The 14,052-nt window shown below is 40.6% G+C and overlaps 1 protein-coding gene across 1 annotated transcript; it reads left to right on the forward strand.

Moving 5' to 3' along the window:
• The first annotated feature begins 937 nt into the window (after positions 1-937).
• LOC147444069 (uncharacterized) lies at positions 938-4,124 on the forward strand. The gene is made up of 8 exons (XM_086526803.1): positions 938-1,443; positions 1,720-1,867; positions 2,129-2,279; positions 2,362-2,487; positions 2,772-2,852; positions 2,944-3,136; positions 3,226-3,496; positions 3,587-4,124. The coding sequence occupies exons 1-8, from the start codon at positions 1,246-1,248 to the stop codon at positions 3,811-3,813; spliced, it is 1,395 nt and encodes a 464-aa protein (XP_086382929.1). The 5' UTR covers positions 938-1,245; the 3' UTR covers positions 3,814-4,124.
• The last annotated feature ends 9,928 nt before the right edge of the window (positions 4,125-14,052 follow it).

Genomic DNA, 14,052 nt, shown 5'->3' on the forward strand with positions numbered 1-14,052 from the left:
ATCAACCTCAAGTATGGATTATGTTAGGTCAACAAAGCCACTTGCATAGCATTTTTTGTCTAAGCAAGGCTTCTCCATGAAAGGCTAGCAAGTTTGTGATTGTCAATAATTCAAGGAACATTTGCAAGGATTCAAGGTATTCTTTGAAGGTGCATGTAACCTATCTTAATCAAGGCACAATGCAAGGGATATGAGCCATCTAATGGACTACAAGTTACCACAAAGACATAAGGTATACGATAGTCAGGTGGAGGTTTTGTTAAAAGAATCAAGACGATGACGATATGCAAGGCATTTTAATGAGTTCTTCAATAACAACATGGTTATCAAGTATACCATTTTGTTTACGTGGGTTTCTTAATCCATATATGATTTTATATTATAGGATTTTATGGATGGACCTCTAAAGTTAAATTTTGATGCAAATGCAAGGCCTGTTGCTAGTTTTGGTCCATATGTTTGGTGTGACTGTTTGCTGGGTGTGGGTTCTCTACAAAGTTTTTATGTGCTTGAGTTGTTTAATTCTATGCCAAGGGTATTCCAACAAGTCAATAAGAAAGTTTAGTTTAAGGTTTACTATTTTGAACTTATTAATCTTGCAAAATTTTCTACAATGACAACTTGGAAAGTAAATGTTGCTTCGGTCAAGTAGAGTTCGGCTGTTAGAAGACGATAATCAAAGGCAATGCCTTCCTCTACTGTAGAGGACCTCGTTCCTTTTTGTTTTTGTTTGGGGGGGTTAACATGAGTGCATTGTAGGTACCTAGAGGGAAGGTGACTGCGTTCAGTGCCAAACGAAACACAAACGTTAGGTACAAAATTTCAAAAGCCCAACGGCTGCATTTGCCTGACGGGCAGTTGACGGCGGCAGGGAATGCACTCAAGTTAAGGGACCATCTGAGGTCCGCTTAACGACGAAGGCGTTTCAAAACATACCCACGTAGCATTTATGTTCTCTCTTCTAAGATAGAAGATAGAAGACGAGTGTCGAGACGCAGGAACGCCATCGCTGAAGTACACAGTATCGACAGAGAGCTCTCTCTCTCTCTCTCTCTCTCTCTCTCACACACACACACAGGTAATCCATCTCGCCCCACATCGCCATCGCCCACTTTCTCCATGAAGCAGGGTGTGACATCGCCTATCTCAATGGCGAGGACTGGTTCCTCTGTAGCTCTCAGCATCAGATTGCACAGGACGTAGTGGTATCACTAGCTTTGGCATTGTACGCTACCATTTGCCTGAATGGAGGCCACGAAGAAGATACCCAGCAGTCCTCGACCTTCTCTCAGCAGACGTGTCCTTGCAGGAAAGCGTTCATGCCCCTTTGACCCTTCATCCAACTGCCTCAGGAAGCTATTGAAGAGAGAGATTAGTGCAACCGGAAATCGTGCTTTTAACTGCACCAATGCACAGGAGAAGTTTCGCAATTTTCAGCTTCAGGTAGGAGCGTACTTGATGCGCATTGTTGACTATAACTGAAACTTTCAGTGATAAAGTAAGAAAACGAGACATCAAATTTTCTAGAAACATTTAGATGCTTCCTTATGCGATGGTGCTGATGCTGATGCTTCAAGGGTTTCACACACACACACACACACACACAGAGAGAGAGAGAGAGAGAGAGAGAGAGAGAGAGAGAGAGAGAGAGAGAGAGAGCTTAGTATATCCAAGCACCATGGTAGCACTGTGCTCAGTCGGTTTAGGCTCTTCTTGCAGGAAGAGTTTGATACATATGACCCCAAAGGAAACTGGTTTCTTCAGCTCAATTTCTTGAAGAAGCGGTCAAAGATCATTGAGATTGTTGCTGCGAAAGAAATAGTATTTGCATTGGCTCAATCAGGAGTTTGTGCTGCCTTCAGCAGGGGTAAGTGATATCTTTCTGTTGTTTGTTGAAGATCCATCAAGTCTTGAACGTAAGACCTGATCAGTCCTGGATTTTGCAAACTTGATGGGTTGTTAACTCCCAGATGATTGTCGCATCGTGCAAGTGTTTTGACATTCCATGATCAAAGGGGTGTGGTTTTCTAGTATTTGGAATAGGGTTCCTAGCCATAGTCGTGTTTCTGAAATCTTTCTAGAGAGCTAAAAATGGTTGAAGGATTGAGGTCATGTGTTCATGTTACAGAAACCAACAAGAAGATTTGCTACCTCAATATTAGTCCTGATGAAGTGATCAGGAGTCTGTTTTACAACAAGAACAACAATTCTCTTATCACGGTCTCAGTATATGCATCTGACAACTTCAGCACTCTGAAATGCAGAACAACACCCATTGAGTATGTATGGCTGAGTTTCAGTTTTGCTGGGGTAACTTCATTAAAAATGTTGTTAGAACGGTTCATGTTGTCTGTTCTAAAGGTACATACGCAGAGGGCAACCAGATGCTGGCTTTGGTCTTTTTGGATCGGAGTCTCTGAAGTGGCCTGGTTTTGTTGAGTTTGATGATGTGAATGGAAAAGTGTTGACGTATTCAGCTTTGGATGGGTAAGCTGTAGGAGCACCTTTAAAGGTCTCTCTAATTGATATGTACATCTGATTTTTGCATGCCTCTTTGTCGCACGTATTATATACCATCATTTGCTTGCATTAGTGTGAGTTTATATTTAAAGCATGTTTGTTGATCATGTACTCCTCACATTAACTTTTGAGATATCTTGTAGATGTATGCATTCTACGCAAATTGAGTTCAAACATGCATGTATACTTGATCGACGTACAGCTAGTCTAATTTCCATTAATTATCTGATTTGTTCCCATGACTTTTGCAGAATTTACAAGGTGTTTGATCTGAAGAATTATACTCTTTTGTATTCTATCCCTGATGACCATGTGTCTGAAATCAAAATAAGGTATTGTTATAGTAGGAATGACATTGCACCTACTTTTTAAAGCTGGATTTGGATCACGGAATGAAGCATCTGTGGGTTGTGACTTCAACAGCCCCGGGATCATGCTGCTGATTTATGAGAGAGCTGCAGGCCATGTGCCGCTTAAGATTTTGTCGATTGAAGATGGAACAGTGCTTAAAGATTTTAGGCATCTGTTGCACAGAAATAAGAAGGTTGACTTTATAGAGCAGTTCAATGAGAAACTCCTTGTGAAGCAAGATAACGAGAACCTTCAAATACTAGACGTAAGCATCTTTGCACTTCAGGATGATGGTTTTTCTTCCCTTCAATTCAATCCTTGTGCTGATTCCCTTGTTGTTTTATCGTTATGCAGGTAAGAAATTCACAGCTCACGGAAGTGAGCAGGACGGAGTTTATGACTCCTTCAGCTTTCATTTTTCTTTATGAGAACCAGCTCTTTCTCACTTTCAGGAACAGGACAGTTGTAGTTTGGAACTTCCGTGGAGAGCTTGTGACATCTTTTGAGGATCATCTTTTGTGGCACCCTGATTGCAATACGAATAACATCTACATAACAAGTGATCAAGACATGATTATCTCTTATTGCAAATCGCATCCTCATGAATGTACAGAAGAAGAAAGAGGTAATATACCTTGGGGTGTCTTATGTGTGCATTTTGGCTCCAGGTTCATATTGTTAGACCATTTTTTCACTGTCAACGGTTTTTTGTCAGTCGGATCGATCAACATCAGCAATATTCTTACTGGAAAGTGCCTTGCAAAGATATGTGCGACAGATCCAAACGTGAAAGTTAGTCCTAGGGCAAGGATCAACTCTTCGCGCATAGAGAGCACAGTCCGAGAAGCTTTGGAAGATATCACGGCTCTTTTCTACGACGAAGAGAAGAATGAGATTTACACTGGAAACAGATATGGAAGGGTTCATGTATGGTCAAGTTGATGAAGTTCTTCCTTTTTGTGAGTTCCTCACTCGCATGCACATATGGGGTGATTCTGAGGTGCCGTTCTCTCAACAGCTGTTTCAGAAACAGCAATTACGTGAGGTTCACAGCGCTGATGATTGCAAGTCTTGCTATTCCGAGCCTCAAGAAGCCAAACCACATGTCACTGACCTCTGATAATATTTTTCTTAACGTAGGCTGCAGCTGCTTCAGCTGCCATGAAGCAGTGCAACTCCTGCATGTAGAAGCTGTATAATTACATGAATGACAGTTAGATATCTACTTCATGCTATTGTCTGCTGGTTAGGTTTGTTGCTATTGTCTCTCTCTCTCTCTCTCTCTCTCTCTCTCTCTCTCTCTCATGGTAGATTGGTTATCCCAGTTCCCTCTTGAATAACTGGTCTTGAGTTCAAGACTCCGTTGGATAGATCTTTGAGGTCTCGAGATAGTTCCTACGGTGTAAAAAGCTCTCTCTCTCTCTCTCTCTCTCTCTCTCTCTCTCTCTCTGCCTGCTGATTTCCTTCATCGAACATGGTGTATTGCCTCATGTGGGCACTCAGAATTACTGAATCGTGGTGACAATTTGTAGTTCGCATGTAGACTTGGAATCACAGGCCTTGGAGGTTCAAAGCAGAGATCTTTTCAGACAACCGGGCACTCTTTGATAAAATGCGACCATTGTGATTGCTATGCAAGTTTCCACTTTTGCATCGCTATATAGCCTAAAGGAGCCCAATTGTGAGACACTCCCCAAGAAGAGAAAGGGATTCACCCTCAATTTAGAGACAAACTTATGTATGGTTTACGTTTTGAATCTTGCTTTTGTGTCCTGTTGTGGTTTGTTGAAAAGTGTAATTAACTTGGCTTCTTGCATCACTTGCGGAGCCTCGAGACTAGGTGACACGGGCGGGGGAGGGTGAGATCTACGGTCGGTGGATTGTGTAGGGTAAAAGGTAATCTAGGGTACCTGTGTTTTGAAAGTAATTTAGGGTACCCTATTTTGCGGGCGTGGGGTTTGAACATGTGAACACGAGAGGCGAATGCCCTAACCACTACGCTATTCTGAGATATGGGGGCCCTAATTTGCTTAAAACACGTATGCAAAACGGCGACAATCAAAAGTAATCTAGGGTACTCTAGATTACTAGAAGTAATTTAGGGTACCTTAAATTACTTTTGGTGCCGCCACCCATATGTACGGCCCACAACCCCTCGATTGCAGATCCCACCCTCCCATGCTCGTGTCAGTCTCGAGGCAGAGGCTCGTTGAGGGCTATATGGTAAAGGAGCCAAATGTAACAACTGGGTCCCCCTATGCCTAGTATTTAAAAAGTCTCCCTCAATGCATGTCAAGCAAGATGGTGTCAAGTTTAATAAAATTTAGGGGACAGCTTCCTTTTATCTAGGAGTGCAAGTAATACATGAGTTTTGCCTTGTATTAAGGGTTGCAAGAAAGTACTAACCAATCAAAACTCCACTTTGAAATTCACCTTTTTCCTTTTGAATTGCACATCCTCTCCCCTTTCATTTTTCCAAAAAAAATCTCTTTCAAACCCTTCCCAAGTTGAAATGAGAGTATGTGTAACCATAATTTGAAAATAGAAATGTTTTAGTCTCACTAATGTTGTAAGTGCATAGGGAGACTCCGCTTTGGGACATGATTCTCAATTTCGAGATGAAATTTTGGAAATTTTGCTTGTGTCCTACTTTGTGAAACTTGGACTAGTAGTCGGGCTTGAGTGTCTCTAATCCTTCAAGAAGCCACAATACCTAAATTTTGTAAACAGAGCACTATCGATATATTTGAAAATTATCAACCTTGGTAACATTTTAGTTGCCTTTCCGTGAGGTATCTAATGCAATTTTGAAATGCAAAACATGGTTAAATTCGCAAAATGTCCTCAAAACTATGATGTTTCAGCTTGGTGTCTTCAATATGACATCTTGTATGAAGGTCTCATATTCACAAAAAGTTGTGGGTGGGTGTTCTCCATCAATTTTCACAATTCTTACGACTAAAGGCACATGAGGTCTAGAATATATCCAGACTAGGAATTTTGATTTGTTGATATCCGCAAAGTAAGGTCATACTCAAGAAATGCTTGGTATCTTGAAGATTCCTAGGTTTAAGGACATTGTCTCCTTCATTCCCCTCACATTGTACTCGAGTCAAAAGATGTGAATAGTAAGTACTTACATTGCATCCAAACATGGGTAGGCTATGATATGCAATTGCAAAGGAATCGTCATTTGGTTTTCGACTCCGACTAAGGGGGTGTAGGACTTACTTACTAAATGTCTTTTTATGTTACAAGCGACTTCAAAATATAGATTGACTGCACGTATGAGCACTGCCACTGATCCAGAAAAAATAGCGGTCATTAATGCCAAACTCTGTAAAGTCAAGAAACATGTATATGTGGCCCACTTCGAGGCTAAAATGCCTCATAAAACTCGTCTCCGGCCTTATCTCAAGAGAGCTTGTAAAGCATAAGGGGCTTCATATATTTTTTCCCTTGTAAATGATTTCATCTCTGAATATATGATTAACTTGACCTTTCTTATTATTTATCTTTGAAAGCAATCTAGTTGGGTGACATCTATAACATGTGGGTTACCCATGCATCAGCTGCATACGATGCCAATGCTAACTAAATGTTGTGTTGTTTCCATGGGTACAGGTTAGGGTTACCTTCTCAACTATGGTTTTCAAAGTTCCTTGTCTTGAAGATGATGGATTTATATATCTTCAGGCTCTAGATTCAGTCTATTCTGTACTATGCATGGAAATTATACCACTTTTTCATTGACATAGTTTCTAGTGTCTTTCATAATTTGAAAGGATTCTTTGGTGTTTATGTTATATTGTTACTAGAATACACCCACACACCTAACACCAAGAGTAGTTTGATACTATTCAAAGACCTAGGTACTATATTTTATCCCCTAGTTTCTATCCTAGATAGTTTACCTGGGACCGATCCCCGTGGAATGGGGCTCTCTTCACATGGCCCTTATAGGTTCTCCTGGTCGGTTGAAGGCTAAAGAGGCTATCAATTCTTACGTTTAGTTATATATTTCTCTAGTTAACATTTTTTTGACCTTGCAGAGCTTAGCACTATCTCAAGCGTTAAAGCTTCCTACTAAGCTTCTTTCTAAAGCCTCGCTTCAAGTACTTAGATGCATTCATGACCCTTTGGCTTCTGCTGATCTAGCCAACTCCTTGGTTCAAACCATGTCATTTGATAAGAGTGTCCATAGCCTTGTCCAACTTGTTAACAACTCTAAAGGAAGGACTAGCACATCTTTCTGAATTCATAGAGAACATTCCCACTTTGACACTTGCTCACAAAGGAAAATTAGCCAAACTCTCTTCTGAAGGTGCTGAACTCACCAATTACTTACGCAAATTATGTGGTCTCACCCCTGGGTTTGTTTCAACTCCTTCTACCGGTATAAACAATATCCAACAGTTTATTTTGCAGGGACCCCTTAGTCCTAGATGCTGTCAAAGCCTTTCAGAAAGAGATGTGTTCTCTCAGCGAGACCTCGCTTATGGAAATGGTACCTAAAGTTTCTCGGGTTTTTTCCTTCTTTCCATCCAAACAAGCTGAAATCGAATCACTTGGTGTGGACCATGATGACCTTTGGGCCTCTCCCAACAAAGGCGTTTTAGCTCCTATATCTATCGAAACTTGGGGTTTTCTAGCCAATCTTGTGGCATCTTCAATATGTTAGGAAATATGACGTAGCTAAGTAGATAATTGAGTAGATTTCTTAATACAGAGAGATAATTTTCAAACAAGAGAGATTAGAGAGAGAGAGATTAGAGAGAGAGAGAGAGAGAGAGAGAGAGAGAGAGAGAGAGAGAGAGAGCACTCGATATACGTGATTCACCCAATGTGGGCTACATCCACGGGAAAGCAGCCACTCAATGGCTTTAGTACTTCAAACAAGAAGTAGGTTACAAAGAGATTATACCCTTGATAGAGCTCCCGCCTTGCTTCACTCTCACAACCTCACAGCCACCTTGTTGCATCAACTTCACACCCCAAAATGTGTGTAGAAATGGCCTCCTTTTATAGGTCAAAAGGGTTGTCCTCTCTCATGAGAGGCAGCCTGTGTAGCGGCCCTTGTGTAGACTAGTCCAAATGGACTCTCCAATCTGCCCATGTGTAGATGTCCTTGAGAAGATAAGTCCACCTTTGAAATCGGCCACCGGCCATTGACTTTCAACCATCGGCCACTGGCCAACTTGTCAAACAGTCGGCTGTTTTCTGACCACTTTCCGGCCGTCGTTCGGCCAGAATATTTCGACGAAGCTAGTCAAGCTTTACTCTAGGCTAGCCGTGTAAATTTTGGTTTCTGACGAGTGATTTTTCTTCACGCACGATAGCTTCTCCTCATATTGGGGGCCTTATAAATGTGCGTTTTTAATACACAAAATTACAAGGGATAAATCATGTTCCATACTTAACAATCTCTCACTTGGAGACTGACCTCCAAACCAAACTTGTGACTGCTTTCCAACTTGGCTTCTTATCCTTGAATGCCAATTGAAGATGAGTAGAAGCTCAACTTCTACTTGTTGACCACCTTTGTAACATGCTTGCAGGATTTTCACTTGTGTGCACCTTTCCTAGCTATAGCTATCTCTCTTTCAAAAGGCGTCATCAAAATTGATTTTCACCGATCGAAGTTGACTTATGTTGGTGTTAAAGTTATTTAAGTGTTTTGCAATTGAACCATTCTCTGTCATCTTTAGATTGAACAAGTGCTTCATGAGAAATACTTTATTGGATGCCGACGGTTTTTCGTAGAGGCCGTCAAGTAACTTCATCAAGTCCTTCGTGGTCTTCATCTCCAAAACATTGAAGGCCATCGTTGACGCCAAGCTTAACCGGATTGTTCCCAGTGCCTTTCGCTCAAGGACAATCCATGCTTCACGTGCCATCATTGTGGGATTCTTTGCAAGACCGCCTAATGGCAAATAGAGGTCTTTCTGGTAGAGATAGTCTTCAATCTCCATCTTCCAATGTTGGAAGTTTTTGCCGTTGAACTTCTTGATCTTTACCTCCTCAACCACTCAATCCTCATATTGCTTTAAAAGCACTTACTGAATGTCTGGCCGACTTGGTCAGTAAACTCCAATTGGAGTTATCAATTCAACATGAATTGTACAAAACATTGGTAGCTGTCTTTGCTAGATTGGTTTCACAACTCCCACTTGAGTGGTTACATACTGAGTCTACATGGCTCACCGCTGATCTTTCCTTAGCCCTTTGCAAGCTTAAGTCAAAGTGGCTCATTGTGGGTTTGGATAAAGCATCTAACACGGCATCTGTCATCTGCAAAAAGCTTGCCTTTGAAGCGGCTGAAAACCGTCTCAAAGGTGGTGAGTTTCTGTTATATTGAAGAAGACTTGGATATTATTATCCAAAGAACTTGTAAAAGTATGACTCGGTTAGGATTTTAGGAGGAATCTACCAAACTTTCCATCCTGTTTCCAACTTTTAAAAGTCATAAAAGTAAATTTCGATGGATCTCAGATGCTTCCAATTGCCTTTTTTTGATATTACGAAACATGTCACCGAAGGACTCAATTTTATATGTGAAGAGCTCAAAAACATACTTGCTAGTAAAAGAAAAGATGTGAGGCGCTTCTCAGAAGCGAACATCCAACCTTTTTGGATAGTTGGTATCTCATCTGATGTCCTCTTAAACCTTCCATCTGCCATTTATTTGGTATATACTACTGATGTTACCCAATGCTACGAAAGTATCCCTCTAGTAGGTGAATATGGTCTCATAAATGTCTTGAATTATCTTGTAGACTTGGCCTTCTCTAATAAAGCCAAAGAAGGGTTCTCAGGATTTTCCTTTGTTAAGACAGCCAGGTGGGTTAAGAAAGTGAGCAAGGCTTCCCCTCTTCACACGAATGGTATTCAGTTTCAAAACCACTACTATGTTGTACTTGGCAATAACTGCTTTTGTCAAACGAGTGGCATTCCTATGGGATTCTCTTGTTCTCTTGCTATGTGTAACCTTTATTTATTATATTTTGAATACAAATAGATTATTAAGCAAACTTCCCATGCAGAAGGGCTCTCTATGCTTATTAAGTGTAGTCATACTTTTAGATTTATGGATGACATATAAAGTATCAATAACCCCTACTTTGTGCAACAGGTATTGGATATCTATCCTCCTTGTCTAGCGATTGAACCCACTTTTTTAGAACAAGAAACTGTCAACGATATTGCCTTCACTAACGAACTAACTATCTATCCATTGAACTGAATATTAACACTTACTCTGTTGGTGACTTTTCTACTAGATTTTTTTGGAAACAGGATCACCTTCAGCTTATTGCTGCGGAGTCTGTAATAAAAAAGAGTAATAGACCGTACAAAATTGCTCTACATGCCTGTTTAGGTATTTTGCATTTAATTATTTACTCCTCCTCTAATGTATTTTCATCCCTAGAAGAAACCAAGGTCCTTATTAGGAAGTTTCAAGCTAAAGGCTTCCATAAAAGAGTTTTGATTTCCACCATAACGGCTGCTCTGAGTAAAAAAGAATGGTTCGGTGTCAAGTTTGATGTTACATTACTTATTCTTTGATTGAGGAAGTAGGCCCATATCTAATGAGCCTATTAAACTCATTAATTATGGTGCTTGGGTAAGGGTGGACACACACACACACACACACACACACACGCACGCACACGCACACGCACGCGCACGCACGCACACACACACACACACACACACACACACACACACACACACACACACACACACACACACACACACACACACACACACATTGCTAGGAATAGAGTGTTGCTATCCCCGTGGTATAATTTACTGGGGACTGATTGGCTTGGGAAACCTTGGGGTGAATAACTAAATTAAATTCAGTAGGTGACTTTGTTAGTAGGAGGTACCTTAAATGGCACCTAGCCCTTAGTAGATAACTATGGTTATGAGGAGGGGCGGGATGCCTGGATCTAACTTGTCCATTTTCTTCTGCGTAATATCACTGGGGCCCGCTAGCATGTCTGCGCTACTGCACTATCTTAGGGCCCTCTTTCTCCCCCTCTTTACTCTCCCCCTCTCTCTATCTCTTCTCCCCCCCCCCCCCCCCCCGATACAAGATGGCGAGCTGTAGCTTCTACCCAATTGAAGCCGTGCCCGCCGCATTGCTATGAAATAATGAGGCCTTTGTATAGGGTGGCACTACTGTATCATCTTCCTCTCGAAGCAGGGCCCACCACATTGCAATAAGGGAATATGGACATTGGCTCCCAACCCTATAAAGGTGAGCTTCCATGCTCACTTAGCATTGGTACTGTGTGTTTCTGAAGAGAATGTGTGTTCTTGTGTACATTGGGATTGTGAGGGTTTTACCTGCTGCAAGGGTGTAGTGTTAAGTAGTTGGCTATATGGAAAAAGGTATCTATAAGCAGGTTATTGTAGAGTTGGCTGCTTCGACTCAATCTCATGTGACTTATGGCATTAATATGGACTACTTTCTGAACTGTGTAATGGGTTGTGATTCACTTGTTTTTATTGAAATTTTTTGTCATGCATATACGGGTATATATGAATGGCAACTTCTGCTGCACTATTTGTATCTACGGCACTGGTTTTTTCTTTCAGATTGTGAGTTAGGTATTGCTTTTTTAGCAGGTGTATGAGTACTCTTTTGGGGTATGCTGTTTTGGTTTGTATTCCTTCTCAATTGTAAGGGGTATTTGACAATGCATACCTGAGATTTTTCATAGGCATGCAAGTAAAGCATTGGAAGGTGGTATTCTCTTTCATTTACTGGATAGTTGTTGCAGTGATTGTGGTGTTCTTTTCATAAAAAAGGGGGGCAATGAATGGTGTTCTTCTTAAAATACCTGGTGAATGATCATATATGGTGGGGCGGATATACTTGGGTGTGTTAGACAGTGGCTTGTAATTTTTGGTAAGGTTGCCCTGGTGGTGTACTTTTGTTGTTGAGCCTCTAGGTTGGTTATCAAGCTTACCTCTCTTGCCGTTTTAGTGTTGTGTATTTAAAATTTTGGTAGGATTGCTCATATTGGCCAAGTATGGTTGGTTGGGAACATGGTTATGATTGAAGGTGGCCGTTTATGGTTCTGAATATGGGTATGATGGGTTGTGGTATATGGATGGTATGGTTGTATATGGGTTGTTCTTGTGGCCCTAAGTGGTTGCTTATTGCATCATTATTATGGACCTTGGAGGCACATGTTCCCAGCTTTTGGAACAAATGAGAAAGTATGGAATAACACATCTATATGGACTATGATTTAGGGTATTAGTACTCATACTTATTATTTTACATTTGGTTTTTGACTCCTACTAAGGGGGTTTAGGACTTACTTACTTAATGTCTTTTTATGTTACATGCAACTCCAAAGCATAGATTGAGTGCACGTGTGAGCATTGTCACTAACCCAGAGAAAATAGCGTCCATTAATGCCGAACTCTGTAAAGTCAAGAAACAGGTATATCTGGCCCACTTCGAGGCTAAAATGCCTCATAAAACTCGTTGATTAACTTGACCTTTATCATTATTTATCTTTGAAAGAAATCTAGTTGGGTGACATTTATAACATGTGGGATACCCATGCATCACCTGCATACGGTGCCAATGCTAACTGGATGTTTTGTTGTTTCCATGGGTACAGGTGAGGGTTACCTTCTCAACTACGGTTTCAAAGTTCCTTGGCTTGAAGATGATTGATTTATATATCTTCAGGATCTAGATTCCCTTATACTTGTGTATAAAGTATGTTCTGTACTATGAATGGGAATTATACCACCTTTTCATTGACATAGTTTCTAGTGTCTATTGTAATTTGAAAGGATTCTTTGGTGTTTATGTTATATTGTTATTGGAATACACACACACACACACACACACACACACACACACACACACACACACACACACACACACACACACATATGGAGGGAGGAGGTAGGCTGTGGAGTCTAGGAGAGAGTGCAATAGATTAGCATTGCAGAACATTAACATGGCACAAGCTAGAGAAGGGGGAAAGAGAATGACAAACCAAAGAATAACCAGAAATAGGCCACAAACTACCAACATAGTCAATCAACTCCCCTTTACGCGACATGAAGCTCCCACATTTCAGTTTTTGAAACATTTATTAAAAGAAACTTATAAAAAGAGAGACATCATTTCAAAATAGTAAAGGATCTCTCTTTTAGATTTACAATTTCACTTGAAAATAGGTGTTTTAATACCAAAAAAACCCAACCCAAAGTGGTGTCGGCGAGACTTCTTTTTGTCCCACCAAAAATTGATTTCAACCTAAATGTATGCATCCAAATAAGGATGGAAACCTTATTCCTTATATACACATTGTACATGCCGTACTTGTTAATGATGTACCAACTAGAACTAGCCATCATTGCAAATTCCATCGATATTAAATTACTCCAATATAACATCAATATTTACAAGCAAAACCACAAGAGCACATCCAAGTAAGATGTACCAAAGGCCATTTGATACAACCTTCCATTAACAATGCTAGGTGTTCTATCGTTTCATCAAAGGCACTTGAGAGACCTCATTGCAATGGTGGAGACATGGGGAGTTCCATTTCTCTTCTTAACATTCACAATTGGCGAGGTTTCCCAAACTAGATGGTATGATATCACTACAACTAAGAAAGCTTCTCAAGGATAGAATCCTATTACCATATATGTGGTAGTGATGTGTGTAAACACCCTTAGGGATGATGTAGCACCATTTCCCTCACAAGGAGGTTTTCCCCCCGTACATTGTATATACACCCATCACTCTAGGGCTAACTTATCTTTTTATTTGTGCACTAAGAAATGTGACTCTTGGTTGTGTTCCTTGAGCTTCTTCATCTTCTCCAAGATGTGTGTACATCCGTGAAACCCTACTTCCAACAATTGTGTATCAGAGTAGGTTGCATCCTCTTGGGCATAGCCGCTAGTGTTGCCAACAACCCCTGCTCACTTTCTCCAATTTGTGTGAGATTTGATGAGTTTCAACAAGTCAATAAATACTTTGAGAGAACTTGTAGAGCTTGATGTGCTTAGAATTTTGATTTAGGCTCATTTTGGCCTCTACTTTCATTACAAACAATACTACACAGGCAATTTTGTCCTTTTGTGTATAATATTTGTCAATGCAATTTTTTTACAAAATTGGTCCCTTAT

Source organism: Adiantum capillus-veneris, chromosome 13 (genome assembly GCF_014529385.1).
Source record: "Adiantum capillus-veneris isolate H3 chromosome 13, ASM1452938v2, whole genome shotgun sequence".
NCBI classification, from domain to species: domain Eukaryota; kingdom Viridiplantae; phylum Streptophyta; class Polypodiopsida; order Polypodiales; family Pteridaceae; genus Adiantum; species Adiantum capillus-veneris.